Genomic DNA, 25,340 nt, shown 5'->3' on the forward strand with positions numbered 1-25,340 from the left:
ATTGGAATGCTGGGGGCATGGAGGCTGTATATGTTCTGTGACTTCTGTTTCCTATTTGAGTGCTTCAGCCTTCTGCCAACAAAATAACTGGAGGATTCTACTGTATCATTAGAACTGGAATTTTCAAAGTGGGTGGGCAGTTTTCTCCCTAGGAAGAATTTGAGACAGCTTCTGCATCACTAACTTCACATGATAAATGTAGGATGGGATTGAGTTTGTGCACTGGTATTAATTCTATCAATTTCCTATATTCACTTTTGAAACCAATGAAAGTAATTAGCAGTGATATACTATACAAATATGGTAGAGGAATATTAAAAGTGAATCTGCCAGTATCCAGTTTGACTTAAAGCTATAGGTGCAGATAATTAATGGAGAAATGGGGAACTCTGCCAGAGGAAGAACTTAGAAGGTCTTGGGTATCTGAAGAAAGAACTAGGAGTTTAAGTGTATAGTTTTTTTAGTGTAGGGTGATCAGCACTAGAACTTGATGTGTTCTGTTCTAGAATCTTGTTATTCAGCTGTTTAACTGTTTAATTATATATTGAAATAGCTGCTGAAAGCACAGAAGAAGGCCCAGCGAAGAGAGAGTCTATTGAAGCTTGAAGCAGAGAAGAAAAAACTGCGTACAATACTTCAAGTCCAGTATGTGCTGCAGAACTTTACTCAAGAGCATGTTCAGAAAGATTTCAAAGGTGGTGTGAATGGTGCAATATACTTGCCTTCTAAAGAACTAGACTACCTCATAAGATTTGCAAAACTCTCATGTCCAGAAAGAAATGAGAGCTTGAGGTAAGTTCAATACTTCTGTCTAAATAGTATGCTTCATTCGCTACAGTAAGTGTCCTGTTTGACACTGCTGCGTCTTAAAATATTATGGTTTGGAACACTAATTAAAACTCTATGCAGTATACTTTCTCTAGTCTAAGTCTTGGAATCTTGGAATATGGCAGAACTACTTCACTCTGAGCTTTAAAGGAAAGCTACTGTACCCACTTCTCCAGTTGTCCAAGCTATATACAAACCCTCCTATGTTATATCTTTCTGTACTTCCCTGGGGAGGCACTGCAATATCACCATAAGTAGGAAGCTTGGTGGCATGCTGCTTCCCTGAGGTCTTGCTATACATCTAATACAAAAAGTGCAGTAAAGGCAAGAGATCTGTGGTCCCCTGTTCAACTCATGTGCTGATCAAGATGTGCTGCTTTAGAGTAAAGGAATGTAACACAGTAGTCCTTTAAGAAATGACAAACTTTAGCATTGTCATTCACTGTAAGGTTGTGGTGTATGGTAGTACCAGTTTGGCATCGTGTTTGTATTATGACTGCTAAGAATGTGTAGTTTCACTCTGTCTTAAGACTGCAGTGAGTTGCATGTAAACATGGTGGGGGAGTGGAACTGTTAGGTGGTAATCTGAAACACATGGTGGAAAAGTGATTTTCATTGTCAAAAGTGAATTCCTGAAATTCTTAATCCCTTCTCACACTTATGCTAAACTAGGCTAATCTTTGCTCTTAAAAGTTAACTTTTAAAGTTACTTACTAAAAATATAATAGTGTTTCATCTTGGAGGAGGAAAAAAAGTAGTTTTATCTTAATTCTCATAGTTATACTTCCACAAAATCATAACCCTTTCCTGTGACAGTAAGCTTCCTGCTGATGCCCTTTGACATCATTAGTGGAGGGAGGGGAGAACTGTGGGCCTATGACCAAACATTTCACCTAGCCAGAATGGCTTGAGCTGGTGATGGCTGCTTCTGTGCATGTGTCCAATAAACAAGGTGATCAGCTGTTTAAAAGGTAATGGTTTCCTTGATTGGGATTCCTGGCTCAGAATGAAGTCCAGCCATGTTGCCTTGTGGGATGATGCTAAGCTTTCCAATTTGTCTTAGTTACAATCAGGACAATTTATTTGCTAGACTGAATCATGCACAAATAAAAAAGGTAAATTATTTTAATAGTGCATATTGGGTGTTGAGGATTTACTGTTTTGAGCCTTATGCTAGAAGGCTAAATGTCAGCATTTTAAAGTGAGGGATATCGGGGATAGCGTGTGACTTGATTTTGGCTACAATTCTACCTGGTGAAATTGTTTTTTTTCTAGTGTTGAAGATCAGATGGAACAATCATCTCTTTACTTCTGGGACCTTCTAGAAGGCAGTGAGAAACCTGTGGTTGGAACAACATGTGAGTGCTTCATCTAGAGGAGAAAAACGAGCTTAAAGCTTGTGTGCTATTTTAATATCTAAAACATATGAAGTACTTAATTTACTTGTCGTCATGTATATTCAAGTGCTGTGTGCAACTCAGTTCTCCAAGGAAGAGCTGTTTAGTTTGTCTTTTTAAGTACAGATCAGTAACAGTGCAGTAATCTTTCCCTGGAGGAAGAAACTATTGTCTTCTACTGATGTCCTGTATCTTCAGCATATGTCTAGACTCTTCTGAGGAATATTGATGGTAGCAGCTCAAGTAACTGCATGAATTTACAGAATGGTAGTGAGGACAGCTTTTTTGGATAGCTGTGTAAATGGATTAAACGTGGAACCCTGTTCTTGACCACAATGCTCAGTTGAATATTCTGATGTCTTGGCTGAATGCAACTTGGGATACAACACTGAGGACCAGTAGTTGTTAATGAAACTGGGTGGGATCTCTGATCATGCACAGTGCAGTTTCACTCTGACCTATTGAAAATATCCTCACTTTATCAGGCACCAGAATCTGTGGGACTCTGCATATTCTTCTTTTTGCCCTTTCAAGTTCAAAAGCCCTTGAACAATCTTAAGCAAGGGCTTTTCTCCTTTTCCTTTTCTGTGGTTCCTATTTTTTTCCTCTTGGAACATGATCTTACTGCTGGGAGGAAGGTCTATAGGGCTGTTGCATAGTGACCTAAGGTAGCTTTACCTCTGCTACAACTAGCAAAACATGCTGTTAGTATCAACACTGTGTAGTTCATGGATGCAAAACAAATCCTTTTCTAAGCCTGTGGGAGATGCCACGATCTAATGTTGCTAATAATCACCTTACATGTATCTAAACACAAGCTGCGGTTTTACCTCCAGCTTGTAAAGATGTTTTCTACTAGATTAAGTGGTCTAACAGATATATTTCCTTTAAAGTATTTATGTCATTTGGCAAGGTGTGTAAGCAACTGGAGAAGTTGCAGTTTATATTTGGGAAGAAAATAGTCTTGGTCTGTAATCTAAATTTTTGAACTCAGTAATTTTTATTTTTTATATTTTAACTTCATAAGCTTTTTTTACTCTTCAGATAAACACATGAAGGACTTATTATCCAAGCTTCTAGACTCTGGTTACTTTGAAAGTATTCCAACTCCTCGCACCACTGTGCCAGTAAAAGAATTGGAAGAAGTGCATAGAAAATCTGAGAGGACAAGGCAGACGTCAAAAGGAGAGCCTATCAAAGAAACAGGTAGAACGTTTCAGGGTTCAATTCCTGTATTAAATGTTGGGATAAGCTTGAACTAAGCATTGACTTTGCATAGCTTGATGCAAATCTAATCCTGTAGCTTGCTTTCAATTCAATAACTAAAAGTGAACCTGAAGAGCTTGCAGCCCTATTTTGGGGAAAAAATATCTAATTGATAGTAATAGGTTGTTTTTATGTCTTGAGCATATCTCTGTGTAAGAAATACAGTCTTCTTACCAGACAAAAACACTATGGCTTCTGGTAATTTCTGCAAGTGTTACCACCTGACAGAAGGTGGAAGATAGCAGTCAGCATGAGATATTTAGACTGAGATGAGATTTCAGAGTGTCAAGTTTAGCCACTGGTATTAGTATTCAAATAGAATTAAAGACTTGTTATTTAGCTTGCCTCTCTGCATTTGATCAGTTGAAACAAATTAACATCCTTTCTCTAGAATCCCTTGTGGAGCTTATGAAGTCTGAAATACAGCCACAGGAGGTAAGATGATGCTCCACTGTTAATTGCTTTCCTTTAGTATTGTAATTTATCAGAAATATTACTGCATTTCTGCAGCCCTTCAAATTTCAAAAAAGTCTGAGTAACAGCTTAGATGCCTCTGTATGTAGGAACCGTTACAGAAGACTTAGTTGCCTTTCTATTTCTGACTCCACATTTGTGGCTCCTCTAAGGTATTTGGGGGTAAATGGGGAAAGATTACATAAAGCAATATGGTACTTCAGTGCTCTGTTTTTTTTCTGAATAAACTAAAGCATCAGTCTTCAGAGTGAAAACACTTATTTTGTGTGCTAAAATATAGAGGAAAAAATCGCATGTACTAAAGTTGTCCCTAAAAGCCAAGCAGAGGACTTAATATTGATAGCATGGAGAGTAATGCAAATCTTGCTGTCCTTTCTCAGAAGAGTAAGGGATCCCAAGACACCCATGTGTGCATAAGGTGTAAAGATTTACCTCAATAGCCCTTCTAACTCTTGAGTTAAGTACTCAAGTGTCAACTGGCAATAGCATGGAAGCTATTAGATTTGGTTCAAAATGAAGGGAAGGAGTGTCTTTTTGGAAGTGCAAATACTGTTTCTTTAAATGCTGAATCCCTCTTTCCCAGATATCTCATTAGAGGAAATAGTCCAGAACAAAGCTTTGTAACATCTGCTAACTATCAATTCTAAACTTTTTCTGATAGCATGTCAGAAAAATCATAGCCAGGAAGGATGTCTTGTAATCCTTCGCTTCAGATATTGACTTCCTGTTTATGATGAAGTAGTAACTCATGGCATCTCTAGGATATTTTAGTTGAAAACTGCCTGAATATTGATGATAAGCACAGCAGTGTAGGGTTGAAGTCCAACTGTATTAAATCAGAGAAGCTGATGACTTTAAATATTTAAACTCCATCTAAGAATAAGAGTTATACTCAGTTACTGCACACTACCAAGATCAAATATTTTGGGAGGAGATAGTGGTGCTACACTTATTAGAATTGCTATTAGTAGGTACTACAGACTTCTAGATGTTTAGGAGAGCTACCTTTTACAAAAGTTACAAACTGAATTTGATATTGTTACTGCCTGAGAACTTCAGTTAGCCTTGAGGATAAGGATCATAGAGTCACTCAGCTTAACTATATTTCACTTGTGCTGTTCAGGATTGTTTTCATACTTCTGTGGCACACCAAAAAAAAAACCCACTAGTCTGCAGCATTGTAGAATGAAGCCATAACCGGCCACATGGTTTCTATGGCTAGTGCTTTAAACTACATAGGTTCTACTTTTAGCCAAGCTTTGAGTAGCTGGATGACCTAACTTAACTGACCTGAACTGTAGTAGGAAATTGTTTTCTTGGAGCCATTAAGTTTCTTTGGTCTATATAGTTTCTCAACAGGCGTTATTTGCCTGAAGCAGAATACTCTGTCAAGAAGAAGCCAGAAGAACCCAAGTCTTGGGAAGCTGAATGTACTAGAAAACAAGAACCTCCAAAATCCTGGGAAATGCTTGTTGATATTGAAGAGCAGGAACAGAAGCAGAAACAAGAGACCTTAAAGCCTTGGGAATCTCGTGTTAGGCAGCAGGAAACAAAAAGGCCAGATTCACCAAAGCTTTGGGAAGCTCACGTTAAAGAAGAAGAACAGAAGCGTGAGCCTACAAAGCCTTGGGAGACCCGCGTTGAAGAAGAGCAGAAGAAGCAAGAAGCTCCAAAGGCCTGGGTAGCACGTGTTCGAGAGGAGCAGGAGTCCTCCAAACCTTGGATAGCAAAAGTTAGGGAAGAGCAGGAGCAGAAGAAACAGGAATCTCCGAAGCCGTGGGTAGCAAAAATTAGGGAAGACCAGGAACAGAGAAAACAAGAGTCCCCAAAACCTTGGGTAACAAAAGCTAAGGAAGAACCAGAGCAAAAACAGGAATCTCCAAAACCTTGGGTACCCCAAACTAGGGAGGAACCAGAACAAAAGAAGCAAGAGCCTGTGAAATCATGGGAAGTGCATGTTAGGGAAGAGCCAGAGCAGAAGAAGCAGAAGCCCGCGAAGGCTTGGGCTGCACATGTTAGGGAGGAGCCAGAGCAAAAGAAGCAGGAAACTCGAGAGGCTTGGGAAACAGCTGAGAGGCAACAGCAAGTGTCATCACAGCAGTTACAGAATCCTCCGAAGTCCTGGGGAGCTGCAAGTGTTGGGCCAAAGGAGCAGATGGGGCCAAAGAAGTTTGATATGGAACCCAAAGAAGTGAGTTGGCATATGTAGTATTACCTGTCATGAACTTTTGACGTTAGTGTATTGGACTAAAGCTATGTTATTAGCAGAGGCTTTACAAGATGTAGCTTGTAGACCTGTGTAGATTCCCATTTCATTCTTTCCTAGGTGAAGTAACTAAATTCTGTTAGTTAAGCCTTGTGTTTGAATAGCAAGATGGTGTGCTTAGCTTTTTACGTCAACACAGCATTGCCGTGTTTGAACCTCGAATAACTGCTTTATGTATAAGACAGAAGAATTAACTTAGTTCATCCCCAGCTATTGGCTCTGTCCACTGTTATCTGTACAAAGCAGGTATGACTCATCTGGGGATCAAATACTTTCTGTGACCGCATACAAATAGCACTTCAGTAATTTTTTAGGCTTTTGATTAAAATAGCTGATTCAAGAGATAACTAACATCTAGTTCAAGCAATACCAACTGTACAGGGGCTTAAATATGTATTTCCAGATGAATGCAAAGCTATACTGCTGCCCTGGAGGTTCTAACAATAGAATCGTTCGTTTTAGAAATGTAAAACGAAACCCACTGTAGGGCTGATGGCTGAGCAGACTGCCAGGCTTATGTTAAATTACCTTTTCTTACTGTGCTCAGGTAGCAACAATTATCTTTAGGGATGGACAAGGTAGTAGGAAAAGCAGAGTTCAGTTACACTGTTGAGTAAGACTTGAGGGAGAAAATGAGGAATTGCTCAATTCTCTCCTACAAGATGCTGTCAGCACTACTACCTTCTCTCTGCAAGAAAGCAGAAATTAATTTGCTTCATATTGATCATGGCAAATGGTTAAATTTAAATCTCATCAAGTAAACCTGGCAAAACTGAGAAATGGTTATTCTTGTTTCTAGAGGCGGGAGCGCAAACAGAAGGTTGAACATGAGATTAAGAGAGTAGGTAACACGCAGCACTGGGTGACCAAATGGGTGAGGTGCTTCAGCTTGATCTTCTACCCTCAAGCTGAGTAGAATCACATCTGGTGATGGTGGTGTAGGTACAGAACTTTGTTCTTTCACGCTATAACTGAGCACAAATAGGTGCTGTGCACCCAGCTATTAGTGCAATTGAGTTTATTTGAACTAGTGGAACGTCTCAAGCATTTTAAGATACTTCGGAATTTCTGGTGTCAGCAAAAAGCAAGATTTTTTCTAAAATGGTGGGCATCTTTTTTGCATAAGATGGGTGGCTTAAGTAGTAGGCAAAACTTTGTGCTGAGGAAAAGGAGGGACTCTGGTCAGCTGGGGAAACTCCAACTGCCATGAGTTCTCATTAATGTGCAGGTGTGTAAGTCCACCAAATTAAATCAGGTGGTGCTTATGTTGGCTTGCTGAATTAGTAAATGAGGCCTTTGTGCTCCAGAACTTTGCTTTATGTAGCAGGCCATAAAGAAACACCAGCTGGCTTTTTGCATAGTTGCTGTTGACAAATTGCTGTATCAAAAGTACACTAAATGATTAAAAAGTGTGCTATTGACCTAGCTAGCTTTTTATAATTCATTTCATAAAAACGAATGTTTAGCTTTACTTAAGCTGCATAATTTAAAATATTTTAACTTCTCAGTTAGTGAAACCTTTGTCATAAGTAAAAGCAAGGGGAGGCAATGCCCTGCTAAATCCACTTATTTCCCTGGGAGAACCTGCAAAATGACCTTGTGCATGGTAGATAAAAGGCTTGTGTAGCTTCTGCTCTGGAGCTGACATCTAACCTTTTTTTTATTTATTCCATGAAATGCATGTTAGAGCTTTGAGATTTTTCTCAAACTGCTAGGTTTTGAGGCTTTAAAGTATGCTTATTTAATTCAATGTTCATACTCGAAGTTGCAATACTTAAGAAGGTGGCCTGAGTGAGCTGATGCGTAGGTCTTTTAAACTGTTATTCTTGGGTTACACATTTATGTAGAATCCTTTTCAAAGCATCTTTTATGAAGATGCAAAGCCTGGTAAAGTCTGATGCTTTTTCATACATGCTCTGTGTGGCTCTTACCTTTTAAATAATTCTAGTTTTAAACATTTAAGCTGATACACTAATGAAAGAGCAAATGTATATTGGGTATCTTCACTACATCTACTTCTGTTTGGTGGATTTCATTATTTTCAGGCACTTGAAAATAAATTCTACAGAATGGAGAGCCTCTGCTTCATTTCTGGCTTAAAGCTCTGGTATCAGATCTCTATGCCTGAATGGATGCTTTTCTGGTTAAAACAAACAGTGCAGCCAGCATACTGTTGAGAACTGTAGTGCCATAGTATATTCCCAGTTGGAAGGGACCCACAAGGATCAAGCATAATCTCAAAGTATTGGACAGAGTAGAAGACTATAACGAATTGCAAAAGCATGCAGGGGTTGATAGTCTCTGCCTGTGGTTGTCAGTCTTTTTGGCTTCCATGTTTTGAGGCTGTCTTTACTTGTTCAATATGCAAGTTGAACTTAAGACTGATCGTTACCTACGTAGCTTCAGACACTGCCAGATTTACCTGGTTAGGTGACTTAAAGGCAAAAAAACTGATACGTGTTTGCAAATACATAGCAATGCCTAGTAATGTACTTATCTTAGTGAATTTTAATGAGGAGGGAGGGGGTAACTTGACAGCAAGTGTGTTTGTAAGAGGTGAGCAATAGGGATGGACAAGGAGGTTGTGACTCCTGCTTAACTGATAACTTGCCCAGACTTAATTTTATTAATCTGTAACTTTCATCTTAAATCCTTAATAGCTTTCCATGTTATTGGAAACAACAACAGTAAAAACTTGCATACACAATATTGCTTGTGCATCTACATTTCTAATTAAGTTGGGATATTTCAAAGGTACCACTCTTTGCTGTAGAGTAAAATAGAACTTCTCACCGCTCAACAAGTAGCTGTTATGTGGGTCATGTACTAAAATGGACTCATCCAGTGTTAATGCAGTGCTGCATGTACATGGATTGTGCTTTGTGAAGCTTGCTGAACCCTGCAGGCTTCTTTGTGCACGTTATTGGAACTTGTGACTAGTTTCAGATAGTTGTTGAAGAGATGTATCTGGACTTGTCCTGAAACTAGATGATGACACTAATTTCTTTTGAATCTAGTGTGACAATTAAAAATGTCATGTGTACTCTTCTGCCATGTATTTTTCTAATGACTTAATGCAAATAATCAATTATGCCCTTATACAGGGTACTGAAGCTGGAATCTGTTAGAAAGACAAATGCTGGTACTGTAGGAAAGCGTTCTGTATTTTGATAAAACATTCCTGTTATTCTTAAAGCAAAGTGAGAACCGATATGGAAGAACTAATAGGAGACCATCTGAAACAAGGGGTAACAAGGCCCTGTGGAAGTCGTTGTCGAGCTACAAAAAGTTAATCTAATGTGGGGGGCACAGGTGTATTTTCCATGCTGATCTCTAGAGTATAATAAAATTCTTCCTGCTGGAGCTGTTGCACTGAGAGTATACGGCTCTGAAAGCAAATGTGAGTTTAATCCTGAGTAACCTGCTTGCTGTACATCTCTTAGACATTCTGAAAAAATTACACCTGAAAATGCCATTCCAGTAAAAGATCTATACTTACTTACTGGCATGGGTTCTGCTGGTAGGAGGTATGTGTTAAATCTGAGTGGTGCAGTTCTGATTTTTTTGAGATTATTCTGGCTCTTTACTTGAATGTACTTGGTTGTAAGAAACCAAATCAAGTGAATTCTATGGCTTAACTAGTTATGACAACAGTAAGCTGATTCCTCTTTTTTCTGAAGTGGGAACTTAAATCAGAAAACATCAATAGCAGTATTTCTTGGCCTATGCTATCGAATATTTACATCTTACTCTGGAAGTACATTGGATAAGGCAGCTTGCCTTGCTTTTGGTGTTATATGTAATCTCTTTTTCTTTGTAGGTGCCTAAACCTGTACATCAGCCAGCTGCAGAATTTTGCTCTACTTCAACTCTTCCAAAAGATCCAGTACTGAGAAGGGAAAAGCTTCAGGATTTGATGACTCAGATACAAGGGACTTATAACTTCATGCAAGTATGTTTTTTTCTCTGCTGCTGTAGCAGATCCAATACCTTCTAGGTTAGAAAAAACACAGTGCTGACCATGCATGTTTGCATTGAATGAATGGATCTAGCTCTACTCAGTTAACAGCAACTTGTCAAATGAATGTTTCATTTGTATGTGGAATTAGTTTTCTACCAACCAATGATCTTTTTTCAAAAGGAGTCCATTCTGGATTTTGATAAAGCTTCACCAAGTGCCATTGGTTCATCTCAACCACCTTCAGTTACTCCAGCAAGTAGCCCTGTAGGTAGGTAATGTTGTAAGCGTAACCTGTATAAGCTTTTGCAAAAACCAGCAGGGTTTTATTGGCTATCAGTACACCTAGTGTGAAAGACAGCCTTAATAATGAAGAATACCAGTGTCTGTCAGAACAGCTCAAGCCAGTTAACTTTTTAAACTGTTGCTGGATGTGGTTTAAACTCCTTTCTGCTTAGAAATTGAATGTTAGTATAATCACTAACTTGCATGTTCAACCAAATCCAGCTGCAGTGTGGGCATGATGTCAATATAGCAAATTTTGTCTAGATATGGTATATAGCTGCTAGATGCGGCATATAGATACACACCATGAATGAGCTCAGGATAAAGAGCAGTTAACTAGTTATACTTACAAAACAAGCTTTATATAATTGGCCATTATAAGAAATCATTTGGGTGCTTCTTAAGCTATCAAACATGAATTACCCAGTTTGTTAAATAATAATTGCTCTTGGTTTTTATTTGGAAAGTGATTATCTCTACCTTGGTAGAGAGATTTTGATCACTGGATACCTGCTGTCTTTCAAAAACATACTGAGGCATTCAAATGGGTGTAATTTAGTGATGCAAGTCTAAATATTTACCATGTGTACTCTAAAAATAGTGCATCTTTGTATACCAAATGTTCTGAATTTGAAAACTGTTCCTTAACTCATGTTCTTTTTCAGCTTCAAAAGAACAGAAACTGCCAAGTCAAAGTGATTTTCTTCAACAACCCCTGCGAGTAAGTTGATGCTAGGGCCATCTTGAAGAGGCAAAGCAGTAGCTAAGAAATAATATAATGTTGGCTTTGTAACCAGTGTAATATAAATTCGGTTTACTAGCTGGATAGAAAAATCAGACAACACTAGCTGCTCTTGTGCTTATCATAAAGCAAATGCAGTAACAAATGTTAATTTTATTGAAATAAAATAATATGTTGAAGGCATGCTCAAATAGTTTAAATGTTTAACTCATAGTTTCAAGTCATAGCTAATGGTGTGCAGGAGAAAATACTGCTTTTCTAGATCATGAATGTCTTCATCTTTGAGATTGTTACTTATGCCAAAGATAAAACTTCTGCCATTGTTAGGTGAACCTTACGTTCACTTAATGTGCTTGCATATCTTAAGTACTTTGGCTTTTAAATAGGTTTACTTACCACTTTTAAAAACTCTTTTTTAAAAAAAAAAGCTTTGACTTACTGGTCAGAGGACTTCGTCCTGTGTCATTCTGAGATTTACTTGTAAATGCCTAGAATGAGTTTCAGGGACAACCAAAAATTCAGGGTAATCTTTCAGAATCCTACCTGTTTTCTGTTCTTGCTAGGCTACTGAATCATCCATGACGCTGCATGGTTCTAATACTTCCCTAGCATCTGCTGATCAGACACTTTCTGGCTCTGAAACGGAAGACTTGGTAACACCACAGACAGCACAGGTAATATTCTCTGGTGTTCACTGGCATTCAAAGATCTGTGGTGGGACCTCTCTTCAATAAACTGTATTTAACTGTGCAGAGACAGAATGCAGGTGACAGCAATAGTATATCATGGAATATGTAAAGATCATTGGAAGAGTCTTCCCAATACCACATGAATGTGAAGTGAACAGTCTGCCTCTTGAAATGGGAAAGGTGTGGAAAGAAAAATGATGGCTAGGCAGTGTAGTGCATATTCTTGCAGAGTTCTGTTGTGTTCAGTGCAAAACCCTCTGACTATGGAAGATCCATAAATTAGGATGGATGTTGTCATGCAATAGCAGGCTGTAAGCTGAAAGCAGATGTTCTCTCAGGCAGTAATGGAAGAAATGCTTGGCATCTGAATGTCTGATATCGAGCAAGACCTCAAAGTTTGCTTTCTTATCTGTATTTATATGCAATCAAATCTTCAGCTAGCATTCCTTAAATATTAAGAGCTGAAGAAATAATTTCAGTTTATGCTGATGACTGTCTTTAGATCTGTATTTCTGTGACTGGAAATGCAGTTGAGTCTTTCCCATTGATGATAATGAAGTGTTTTTCTGCTAATGTAGGTGCTGTCAGTATACAGTGTATATAGCATTTACTGTGTTCCTTAATGTACTGTATAGCTATAATCATCCCCATCAAGACTGTTATTCTTCTACCTCTTGAATCAGTGGTTTTAGCCTAGTTCTTGACACTATCTTTTACAATAAAATTTCTTCTGCTTAAATAGTTTTGCTCTTTACTGTGAATCAAGAAAACTTGTGCTATGCCAAACATCTGATTTTGGGAGAATGCTTTGTTTTTGCCAATGTAGTGTTTGCAATTAGGGTTTCTTGTGCCCAGTCCATCTCTAGTCGCTTAACTTTGAAGTGTTACAGCTTTCTTCCACCATGAGATGGTGCATGAGAAGCGGGAGGACTAGAAACCAGTAGTAAGATTATTTGGTCTCAGCATGACTAGGGAATATACTCCATAGTAAGAGTATACTCTTTTGTTATGGAAATGCAGTTCAGTTTGCACCTCTGTGGTGAGAATGAGACTTGGTAGTCTTCATCCTTAGGCTGTGTATCTTAGTATAAGCAGTTCTTAAACCTAGCATTGCAGGTGTGAGTTTACAAACTCTGTGTTCTCTAGTTAAGGCTGCCTGCTAACGTTTGTTTCTCTGAAGCCTTGCTAGACAAAATCTACCAGGTGCTTAATGTCAGATATATTTCCATTTTAGACTGATGTCACTTTGCTTTGAGCTATTCCAACAACTTAAAGTTTTTAGAATTGCCTGACTTTACAGGGCTAGTTGTTCAGGATACCTTGTCTGAATCCTTAAAGCTAATAACTTGAAACTTTTGGTTAAGGTAACATTTAGTGCACTTACTCTGGACTTATTGTTTATCCTGGTCCGTAAAAATCACTTGTTTCAACTTATGCAATAGTATTGCATAGCTTTAGCAGAACTTTTTGCTTTCTGTATTACTTGTAATAGCAGGTGAATGTATGGCTTCTTCCAGGTGTCAACATCGCTTTCTCAAGAGACTGAGAAGTATACTTCCCAGCCACTGTATCAGACAAGTCCACATATTTCTGAGCCACTGATACCTAAAAAGATTGAAATTGCCCAGGTGAGCTATTGCAAACAGTTGAGAAACTAATGATGTTGTTGAAAAGGGTAATACAAGGCAGATAGATATGTTGTCTGCTAATCCATGCCTAGATCATGACTCATTCCTTTTGTTTCTGATTTGTGGAGTATATTGGTATTTGAAGTAAATACTTCATTTTGCCACTCTACACAGATGAGTTTTAATATCAGTACTTTAGACAACTCTGCACCGTTTCTAATCTGAACCATAATTAAGTTGGAGGCAGGGAGAGACACAAACCTGAGTTCCTGTGGGAAGTATAAGTTATTTTTAATTCCAACCACAGAATCATCTTCCAGCAAACTGAACAGAGAGCATCCCATGTTTCCTTGGTGGTGGATAAAAATACCTAAGCCTCTTTATTGTGAAATTCATACAATGAGTGAGTGGTATGTATAGTAGCTCATAGGCGCATTTCACTTAATCAGCAGAGACTGAAATAGAAATACTGATTGCTGAGGATGCACAGCAAGATTTGAAATTGTAAGCAAAAGCATTTTGTAGCTTTACTATGTCCAAATGTCATCCTGTAGAAACTGCTGACTTCTGTCAGTCTAGGCTTTAGAACAATTTAGCTGCTTCTGTTACTGCCTGATAACTATCCAGTGACCTCTTGTTACATTTATATTCTTTCCCTTAGGCAACCGTTCCTCTCCCAAGTGAGCCACAGTCACCATTGCCAACTTCAAGCACCTCCATAACACCAGTACCGCAAGGGCAAAGCTTTCAGTCTCCTCCAGCAAGTAGCAGTTCTGTCACAATAACAGCAGCTCCCTTTCAAGCTATGCAGACTGTAAGTATGCTGCTTAAGGCTACGTACGAACGATTGAGAAGCATGCTAATAACTTAGTCCTAATACAGGGAAAGGTGGCCTCCCTCTGATGTAATATGGAACTCGATAGGTCATTTTGATGCTTTCATGTTAAACATCTAGATTAGAACTGTTTCCTCAATGACTGGGATGTCTTAGTATCCTCAAGGAACTAAGAAGTCAGATATTAAATTGACTGACTTCTACCTACTCCCCAAGGTGGAGTTGCTTGTACATACACTGTTTTTATGCATGGATGTGAAAGACTGAAGGGGAGAGATAGAATCCTGAAGTGCATCCCTATTGGTACCATGAAGCTTTCTGAAGCTTAAATCTGTTTTGCTGCTTCTTAAACTGTTTGCAGGGTAAAACTCAGTCCACTGGAGTCATGGAAAACATGTCCTTCATAAAGATCAAACTATCTCACTGTCCATCCCTAGTGAGATATCTGGAGTAGTCTACAGATTGAGCAGTACCTGTTGCAAATGTATGACCTGAAAAATAGCATTTCTCACTACTAATGTTCACAAACATTGCCAACACTGCTACTGTCCAGCAATTTGGGATGTAAGCCATTTGAGGGACCTAGAGGAAGGGTCTCTGTTTAGGGGTTAATGCCCCCTTCTCTGTCCTTAGGCTTGTATGTACCTGTGCAGTTCTACAACTTGCTGGACAGAGTTATGTAGTAGAATTGGTGAGGGGGGGAAAAGTAATTAATAACCTTTCAAAGCTCAGAACTTTAGGTACAGCTAAAACATCTTACATCTTGGTGTGTTCTTTAGTATATCACTACCATAATGTTTCTTTCCTGGCTTTCTGTATTTGTAGAAATAATGTAGAACCTTCACCAGATGTACAGAATATTAATGTAAAAATACCACAAGTGGTGGTGGGGAGGTTGTTCTAAACTAGATCTATTAAAATTAAGCTAAGCTGGTATGTAATGATATTATTTGTTGAAGTTAAAACAAACAAACAAAAAACAGCATGCTATGATTGAAGAACCAAAGTTTTTCTGGGGGACTGGGCCTGTAAGATAAGTGTCTGTACAATAGCTGCTCCTGAAATAAGATAGTTCATAGAATCACCAAGGTTGGAAAAGACCTATAAGATCATCCAGTCCAACTGTCCACCTACCACCAGTAGTTCTCACTAAACCATGTCCCTCAACACAATGTCTAAACATTTCTTGAACACCTCCAGGGTTGGTGACTCCACCACCTCCCTGGGCAGCCCATTCCAGCATATTCTTTCAGAGAAGTAGTATTTCCTAATGTCCAGCCTGAATCTCCCTGGTGCAACTTGAGGCCATTTCCTCTCATCCTGTCACTAGTTGCATGAGAGAATAGGCCAACCCCCAACTCACTACAGCCTCCATTCAGGTATACATAGACAGTGATGAGGTCATTCCTGAGCCTCTTCTCCAGACTGAATGATCCCAGCTCTCTCAGCTGCTCCTCATAAGGCCTGTGCTCCAGACCCCTCACCAGCTGTGTTCAGTCAAGCTACTTCCCTTGGCTGGTTGCCAAGTTTGCAAGACTCACATTCAGTAAGCTTACTGTGAGTTAAAAGGATGAGTTGAAACACCAATACCATGTTATCAATTCTTCATATGAAATGATGGGTGTTCTAGGAACTGATCAAGGCACTGTGATTTAAACCACAGTCAGTGTAGCAGGATGGTGACACTAGGCAGAGACTTTAGCTGGTAATGTTAAGCACTTACTTGAACTGTTACAGGTATTTAAAGTGAATGCACCTCTGCCTCCACGTAAAGACCAGGAAGTTAAAGAGGATTCTTCATATTCAGCAGGCTATAACCAGAGTTTCTCTACTGCAAGTACACAGACTCCTCCTCAGAGCCAGTTGCAGTCTTCTCATGTTGCTGAACAAACCTCCCTTTCACAAGAATCTCTGTCTTCAGGTGAGAACTGTACTAGTCTGCATTTCAAGCAGTCGTTACAGTTCTTCAGGTTATAGAAGTTCTTTGGGTAATACTACTTCAAATAAACTGAATATACTCACAGTACCTTAAGGAATAAATGTGTAAGTCAGTGGAATTCTTAACCACTGAAGTTCTTATGTAGCACCAGTTAACATTAGGGTTATATCAGCTGTAATTTAGTTGACGGTACTTCTGATAAGTAGAGTCCTGAGCTGCCTTTACTGAACAGAACTGATCTGCTTGACATTCAGATGCTGATACCACATGAGTATATGGAGCTGATGTTAAAGATTTGCAATGAAATGAGCTGCTAAATTTGCCTGGAACAGTTTCCAGGGTGGGAGATGACAAGTAGGAATCTGGATTTGAAGTTATCTAATCAGTGACTCAAGGTCACTTTTTTTTCTGCCAGAGGACTATTCATAGGAATTATATTAGAGGCTGATAGTTTGTGAAGTCAGTGAGACATTCTAAGGTTAAGAACTCCAAAGAACAGTAAGTACAGCAGTTAGGAAATCTTGTTTAGCTCAAATGCTGCTTCTCATCACAGACTACAGGAGGTGATCAGTAGCCATCTGTACAGCTTTTTGGTGAAACACCATATTTGATTGTGCAAAGCTGCTGCACAAAAATGAACTTCAGAAAGATTAGACATGCTCTACTTGGACCCATTTTAATCTGGTTTTGGACTGCTATAAAGCATAGATCTGTGGAACCTGCTCATGGTTGCAGGATCTGTATTTAAGGCTAATCACTTAGCCATGTTGTGAGTAAAAAGCATTCTTGAATACAATACCTGTTGCTTGAGATGAAACTGCTTTTTACCATGTGTAAGAGTGAACAACATAATCTGGCTGTTACTAATGCTGCACTTGCTTCTAGAAGCTATTGCAGCTATAAAAGCTTTTCACCTGTGTCTTTTGTTTTAAGCAGTGAATTATCAACCTGATGGAGCTGTTTCTGTTAGCAATGGTAGCCTTGCCTTTTATCCAGCACAGACAAATGTTATTCCCAGGCCCCCTCAGCCTTATCTTAACAGTCGTGGGTCTGTCAGAGGATCTGCTAGAGGTGGAAGGTCTCTGGCCAATTCATATCGTTCCCCTGGTGGATACAAAGGTATGTCTTTGTTTACTACTGCTTTAAAAATCTTATTAAATATTAGAACATTGTTTTAATGCATAGTATCGAATTTAGGTTCTATGTGAAACATTTTAAAACAGTATTTTAAGAGCAATGTGCAGAGATTAGGGCCAGCCTGCTTAAATTCTGAGGCTTTTTGTAGTCCTGTACTTCAGGTGTCAGGTGAACTGGCAGAGAGAGCAGTATCATAGCTGAATTATGAAAATGAGTGTTCAACAAGTAGTAAATTACCATCTACTCTTCTAAATTTCTTACCTCCCTTGTTTTTTTTTTTCTTGCCCTGTCACTTGCTAATACTTTGGGCAGGTATTTTCTTTTCAGATGATACTGATACTACTTGTTCAATGCTATTACTTTTATATTGCAAGCAGGAACTGGGATAAGGGAACAGGTTCCAGTAATGGAGAACCTTTCTGGAATAATAAGAAACTGAAGGATTTTAAGTGAAGGATTGTTTGGTCTATACAGTGCTGCTGCTGGCTGGAATGCCATGATAAGTTTCTGCTGACTTATCAAAGTTTCTGGTAGCTAGGGCCTCTTCACTTTGAAGTGGAAGCATGCTTAGTCTGAAATACAAGTTGTTTCACTTAATGGGCTGAGACTGCTTCTGAACTTGTAGGAACATGTTAAAAAAACAGTAGTTTAAACTTACCACTAGTTAAGGTTTATTTGGAAGTGCATGGTACTAAATTGCTTGCAGGTCCCCCTTTGTTACTTAGTTACTTACAGTCCTCTTTGTTACTTAGTCTAATAGCCAAAGAGGCTAAATATTGTAGTAAAATGTCATAGCTATGTATTTCTAATAGCAAAATGAGTGCTCTCTTATTAGGAGTTGTGATGCTCTGATTTCTGAAATGAGGAACAGAAGTGTAACTGCATAACTTGATTCACATGCTAATTGCTAGCAAGAAGTTCTAATTGTTTTCTGGACTTGTACTACAAACTAAATGGTTAATAATCAATAATTACTCTTTGAGCAGGTTTTGATGCTTACAGAGGGTCACCTTCAATAACTAATGGCACCTATGGCCAGTTGCAGTTCCCTGCTAGAGATTATGCTGGAATGCCATATTCTCAGAGAGTAAGTATTGACTTTGTTTTCATTAGCCTTCTTGAGAACTATAGAGGAGTCTTCTAATACTGTAGCTTTTCACTGTCAACAGGTAAACTATTCCTTACAAGCTAGAGGTCAGTTTTGTTTCCTAGACAGGTCTTCTGGGGGCAGTAGAGAGCAGCTGAAATAGGGAGAAAGCTCATATGTGGGACTGGTTGATTTTGGTCAGAATTGGATCTCTGAAATGCAATCAGATGGTGAGTAAGAAATGTCAAAAAGTCTTCTTGCTATGATTTTAAAGTTAGTACTCAATACCTCTGTAATGTATATGAACTCTTGAATGGGCTGACATAAATTGAGGTTAGGTAAGCTTCACATTTGTTCATGGCTAGGGCAATTTATTAAAAACACAATTGGATTGTGGTTAGGGGAGTAAATGTCTTCATTCTTGACTGTATTTGTGGGGGTAGCAAGAAATCCTGGTAGGAACCAGCCTTAGTGAACGTGACACTTGGATGCTTTGAATTGAGGGCAGGTTTCTCAAGGGTTGATGCATTTGACATGCAGTAGATCATAACCAAAAATGACTGGTTTCATGTTCTGTAGCCTGTATCAGTAGTGGTGGTAGAGCATAGCTGGATTAGGGATAATAAGAGTATATTCTGCTGTCAAACTCCAGATGATGCAAAAAAGTAAGCTTCACTATTCAGAAGAGTGTAAAGGACAAAACTTGTGAAGTTAAGCATTTCCAGCAGGCTTAAATATATCTTTAGCAGCAGTTTTGACTTGTTCAAGGAGAGTGGATGGTCTTAAGAGGTAAACTTCTGCTCAGGGTAGCTTTAGGAGGTCTCGAAACTTGTCCAGTGAAGCATGTTTCAGGTAGCAAACTAGCATACTTTAGAGACAGTGATCCTTAAACTTTCTCTGGGGTGGGAGAGGCAAGGTGGAAAACTCCCTGATTTGAGGAGGTGGTATATTGTCACTGCTGTGAGTTCTGTAGAGAGATCTGCAGTCTTCAGTTTCCTGCTGTGCCATGCTTTCTGTTGATTACTCTAGAACTTCAGCTGCCAAACTGTAAAAAAATAAAATAAAATAAGGGGGAGAGAAGTAGAGGGATGCAAATATATCAATATCTAAAATATTGGCTTGTACTACTGACTTTCAGAAGTGGGAAGAGGTACATAAGGTCTTAATTTGACACTCAGCATCATACTGCGAAAGTCTTCACTTTGTGTTCTGAGATGACTAGATTACTGCTGCTGGGGTGGCTAAAGGAACAGCTGCCTTCTAGGAGTCACTCTGCTGTCTTTTGAAGACACCTGATTAGTTTTGAAGGGGAAATGCATTGACTTAATATGCATCTCTGCATAAGGTCTTCATTATGTCTTAGGTGTCTCATTTAAACAAGTTTTGCCATGCCTGTTTCTATCAGCCTTTCAGTACTTTAATCTTTCTGCAAAAGTACTTGAACTTGGAGGAGGACTACTAAGACATCTTTTGCTGTATATACCATCTCAGTAAAATCTGATACATGGGATCAGCACAGATTGGTTATCCTTAGATGGAGATAAGTTGTTGCTTGTTTGGCAGGGGGTTTAAAGGGAAGTCTAAGGACAATCCTAAGAGGAGCTTTACATTACATACAACATTTACTGTCCACATAAAACTCACTTTTCTAATAGACACATCCAAGTCTATGCAAGTGTGTGCTCTAACTGAGCCAGTTTCTGGATTGTTAAAGTAGGCTTAATCCTTTTGTGGTTCAAATTATGATTAAGTGAATTAAACACTTAAGGTTTAGGTTAAGCTGTAAACTTTCAGGTCATGTCTGTGATGTTCTTTAAAGAAAAAAGTTCCTGTTCAGTGGTGGGGAAGGGTGTGTATTCAGCTTTGAAGTGAAATTTCTTCTATACTGACCCAGAATAGAGTTGAGATTTAAGGTAAAGTACAACAAAGTAGATTTTTAACTTCACATAAGCTGCTGTATAAGTAAATTTTCCATAAATAAGGCTGTTAATTGACAGTGATGGAGTTCAGAATCAAGATGTATACTTCAGAGCCTGAATTACTTGTGTACTTATGCATTGCACATTTATTTCGTAGCCCCATTTGTTTTCAGATTTGCTCATAATTATTTTCTGTTTTCTTTAGGATGTTAATTACCAGCAGTGCTATAAACGAGGTGGAATAACTAGTGGTCCTCGAGCAAATTCAAGAGGTAAGACCAACATCAGATTTTCAGGGATGTGTGTCTGCTTGCTGGATTAGAATGTTACTGTGAACAGTGACTGTACTGTTACTGTCATCAGACAGATACAGCTTAGTATAAATTAGCCAAGTTAAATGGAAGCATAAGTACTACTCTTAAGCAGTCAGCATTGCATAGCAGCAGACTTAATTTTACCATTCTCAATTTGGTGCTTCCTGTGTCAGAGTTCCGATATAGTGGTACCTTACTGAACTTTATTCATAAATAAGTTGACTAAAATACATGCAGAATAGTACCGCTGTTGCATTTGGCATCTTCACTTAGTTGTATAGTCTCTTTTCTTTGAGCTGCCTGGTCACAGAAACTTTGTAAGACAGCTTTTCTACAGAAAATAGTTGGTTTGTGAATGCAGCTTTAGACTTTGTACTCCAGCATAGAACTACAGAGTGAAGAAATTCATGCTTGGATATACAAAGCCAGTATTGTACAGAATGCATTTTGAAAAGATATAAATGAGGTGTTTTAATCCTGTATTCAGAATTTACCAATAGCAGTAAGTCCAGGTGGAAAAAAGTGAGAAGAATCTTCACTGTAGATCACTATTTTGAAGAAAAAGAAGAAATCTTGCATATCATAGCAACTGTTTCAGGATAAAGTAGTTTGTCTCAACCTGAGGGGGGACTCAGAATTTTTTTTTCAGGAAAAAAAATGAAATGAGATAGGGGTGAGTGAAGCTGACAGATGCAATTGTTAGTGTTAAGGTATCAGCAGCAACTTTACTTAGTCTTATCATATGTTAAGGTATTCATTTCCTGCAGTAGCAACAATGGCTTAACTTGATAGCAGCTGCTTTAAATTTCTGTTCTATTAATGCTTTCATTCTAGACTGAAACTAGCTCCTCTTAATTTGGATATTTGAACAGATAAACATTATTTTGGGCAGTAGGATGCAGAAAGCTGAAAAGCAATCCTAGTTTTCCAGACTTGTAATATCTTAGCGTGACAAGTTGAAATGACTTGACATGACAAGAATACAACTCCAGAACAGTCCTGAGGTAAGGTGAGGTGCAGCTTCAGGGCTTGAAGGTGTCTAAATAATTATTTGGCTTTTAGTGATTCTGCGGAGTTCTTCCAGAACTTGCTGCTTATTTCCAGTCAGTCAGTACATACTGTTTTATGATGAGGTATGGTCATTTTTAGCTGTGCAAATGCTGCAGCTAGAATTATTGCAAGCCACTGCCTTTCCTACTTAAAAGTCTGAGAAGTCATTGTTCATGGCTGAAATATGCTCCATCTTCCTGAATGCAAGTGTAATCAGTGTGAAACAACTTCAAAGTTCTGTTCTCACTGGGGTCCTTTGCCAAATTCCCGTAGCTGAGATAAACATGTTACAAAACATAGATCTGCTGCTTAAGAACATGCTTGCAGGTTTAAGGTACCCTTCCTTTGTAATACTTATTTATCATTACTAATGGTCTTTAACAGCAGGGTGGAGTGATTCTTCTCAGGTGAGCAGTCCAGAACGAGACAATGAAACCTTTAACAGCGGAGACTCTGGGCAGGGAGACTCTCGCAGCATCACACCTGTTGATATGCCAGTGACAAGCCAAGCTGCCACCATACTACCAGTGCACGTCTACCCCCTCCCGCAGCAGATGAGAGTTGCCTTCTCTGCAGCTAGAACATCAAACTTGGCCCCTGGAACTCTAGACCAGCCAATTGTGTTTGATCTCTTGCTGAACAACCTTGGAGAAACATTTGACATCCAGCTTGGTAGATTCAATTGTCCAGTGAATGGTACTTATGTCTTTATCTTCCACATGCTGAAGCTGGCTGTAAATGTTCCCCTGTATGTGAACCTCATGAAGAATGAAGAGGTCCTAGTGTCAGCATATGCGAATGATGGGGCTCCTGATCATGAAACAGCCAGTAACCATGCAGTCCTGCAGCTGTTCCAGGGTGATCAGATCTGGTTGCGTCTGCATCGGGGAGCCATCTATGGAAGTAGCTGGAAATACTCTACTTTTTCGGGATACCTCCTTTATCAGGACTAAAATACAGTGCAATGTTTACAAAAAAGCTGCTCCAAACACCGTGGTGGAGGGGGGGATGGGACTAGCTTTGCACTTACTACTGACTTTATAGAAGATGTGGTTCCATTATTGGGGGAAATGATGGTCCTGTTGTGCAAGGTGAAATCATGGAGTTGGGGTACTGAATCAGCACTAATTTGGCACTTTATCAGTTGTGATGTAGCCTTGCTAGTAAAGCTGTGAATGTATATTGTTTGCACTTACCCTAAACTGTATTAATGTCCAGCTTACTACACTATTGATTGCCTCAAGTATGGGCTATTCACAATGCCTTGTTGTGCCTCAATAAAACAAGTTAATATGCATTTTAGTATTAATCTTGCTAGTGGTCTTTATTTTAAAAATATCAGGCTAGTTATGCATGTACAGCCCACACCAGGAATGTTCTTACTCCGTATCAAACTGGTCTTCAGGTTTCAGTAAGACAGGGTAAACTAGTTTAAATGGATTACTTGTTCATTTGGTTCTTCATTGCTTCCTTGATCGAAGTGAATTCAAGATTTAGTTACATACTTAATTCTGATTTCTTGACCTTTCAGTTAAAACTGAAGTGGAAGTTGACATGGTTTATTAGGACTACTTGAAATGCACGTTCTGTCAACATGCAGTTCTGTTACACAACCGTTTGGTACTGCTGTAGTAGTTAGCTAAAATTCTTAAACCTCAAAACAGTCACTGAAGGACTTGCTCACATTGTTACGCCGCGTTCATTCAGATGTAATATCCTAAGCTACAACTGACTCTTGTGAAGTCCAAACTTGTACAGCTTCCCTCTCACATGAGGAAGCCGGTGTTTGTAGTTGAAGCCTGCTCTTTACATCCTAAATCAAACCTGAATACAAGTGCTAGGAGGCATTTATTAAGCATTTCTTACAGCTAAAGGAGGTGTATGAACACTTAGCAATCTCATGGCCTGGAAACTGGAAAGTGACAGAAGATCTTATCCAAGCTTCATGTCAAATACTAAAAAGCATTTTTCATGTTTAAAATGAAAGTCTGAACTTGTAAGAGCCAGAGATCCACAGTCTTCTTTCTACTTTTAGGAGCTTCTGTAGTCCCAGCAGTAGGTGTATTTTACCTGAGTATACTAGTAAGGGAGCTAGTGAAACAGACTGGTACATCTAAGGATGAACCCAAAGTACTCTAAGAGCAGTTCAGCTAACCACTTCATTTAAAAGTAAAAACTGATAATGGTGTTGAAGTCAGACCTGGTATAACACTGCTGTTTCTTGGTAATTGGTTTCAGAATGTCTGGCTTCAAAAACTCTTTTCCCTTGCTGCCCCATGGATCCCAAAACAAGTCATCTGGCATGACTCCATGATATTACTGTCATAAAGGTCTTGATTTTATTCCAAGTTTAGATTTTTTTCATAGATCTTCTTGGTAATAATAGTCTTGATTTAACTTTTGTGGTAAGTTCTACGAAGTTTGGGTTAAAGCTTCTCAGAACTTACATATGACAAATGTCATGCCATAACTATTGAGTAGCAAATGTGTATTTTATATTTTTAAGCATACTTGCTCTGACTTTATTGAATGTGATCAATGACGGATCAGTGGCAGGAGTACGTAAGATATTTAGTTTTTTGTAACCCTGGCTTTGTCAATTCTCCTTGCCTATTAATTTAAGAATTTAATAGGTAAATTTAAGTGCTAGGATAAACTTCAGTTTGCAACAGTAGGCATCTGCAGCCAACTTCAGGCTTTATTGCTTTTCTAGTACATCTTGCAGCTCTGGATTTTTAGACATCTTGAGCACTGTTGAGTCCCTTGTTTTCCATGCTGTCTTACTATAAGGCTAGGAAACAAACAAACCCTACTGTGCATATAGAAGGGTACCCCTTGCACTACAGTTGTCTTTAGGACCAGGTCTTTATTTGGTATATAGCTTGTCACACGTGGTTTTGCTGTATGTACTTGTGGTATGTATTTTTCACTTTCCTTTTTTTAAGAACATGCTTTCAGTACTTAAAAGATCTGCCTTTGGCAACCTCAGACGTGGTCACTGTGACTACATGAAGCATATGCTGTCTTCTAATACTCCAGCTGAATTGGTCTGGACAACTGGTTGACCAAGGTGATCGTTTGTTTGACTCTAACCTTACTTACCAACAGACTGAGCAAAGCTTTTATCTTTTGCATATATTTAAGATCTGAAGTAAACATCTCAGCTTCAAAGCTGGTTGTCTATTTGTATGTATAAAACTTTTAAGTTTGTAACTAAAAGTGTACACAGTCACAGCAAGAAGTGCTAATAGAGGAAAAAACATGAAATCTAATGATTACATCATGGCTTGATAGTGAATATGACCGTAAGATGCAGTGAACGACTTTACAAGATCTCATAGTTTTGTAAGCTCTATCAGCTTGAATTGCAATAATATCTACAGCACTAGTTGCTTTAAATGTCTATTTCTTTTTTTTTTCCTAATAAAGGAACTTTGTCAAAGTTCTCTTCCCATATGATAATTTGAAAATAAGGTTCAATTTATCTTACAGTTTCTTATAGGAGATCCTTCTGTACTACCTCCCT

At 38.7% G+C, this 25,340-nt stretch overlaps 1 protein-coding gene across 9 annotated transcripts in view; it reads left to right on the forward strand.

Annotated features, from left to right (window-relative positions):
* CAPRIN2 (caprin family member 2) overlaps positions 1-23,120 on the forward strand; it is a 31,447-nt gene extending 8,327 nt beyond the window's left edge. For 5 of the 9 annotated variants that reach the window (XM_021389236.1, XM_021389267.1, XM_021389277.1 and 2 more), the window contains exons 5-21: positions 554-792; positions 2,104-2,186; positions 3,270-3,431; positions 3,883-3,926; positions 5,314-6,156; positions 7,031-7,072; positions 10,052-10,183; positions 10,373-10,460; positions 11,140-11,195; positions 11,780-11,890; positions 13,423-13,533; positions 14,195-14,347; positions 16,106-16,289; positions 17,241-17,426; positions 18,431-18,531; positions 20,656-20,722; positions 22,199-23,120. In XM_021389236.1, the coding sequence (XP_021244911.1) occupies positions 554-792; positions 2,104-2,186; positions 3,270-3,431; positions 3,883-3,926; positions 5,314-6,156; positions 7,031-7,072; positions 10,052-10,183; positions 10,373-10,460; positions 11,140-11,195; positions 11,780-11,890; positions 13,423-13,533; positions 14,195-14,347; positions 16,106-16,289; positions 17,241-17,426; positions 18,431-18,531; positions 20,656-20,722; positions 22,199-22,767 (3,171 nt within the window). In that variant the 3' untranslated portion in view covers positions 22,768-23,120. The remainder of the gene's footprint in view (positions 1-553; positions 793-2,103; positions 2,187-3,269; positions 3,432-3,882; positions 3,927-5,313; positions 6,157-7,030; positions 7,073-10,051; positions 10,184-10,372; positions 10,461-11,139; positions 11,196-11,779; positions 11,891-13,422; positions 13,534-14,194; positions 14,348-16,105; positions 16,290-17,240; positions 17,427-18,430; positions 18,532-20,655; positions 20,723-22,198) is intronic. The other 4 variants (XM_021389242.1, XM_021389253.1, XM_021389296.1 and 1 more) reach the window with 4 other exon arrangements.

The sequence above is a fragment of the Numida meleagris genome, chromosome 1 (genome assembly GCF_002078875.1).
Source record: "Numida meleagris isolate 19003 breed g44 Domestic line chromosome 1, NumMel1.0, whole genome shotgun sequence".
Classification (NCBI taxonomy): domain Eukaryota; kingdom Metazoa; phylum Chordata; class Aves; order Galliformes; family Numididae; genus Numida; species Numida meleagris.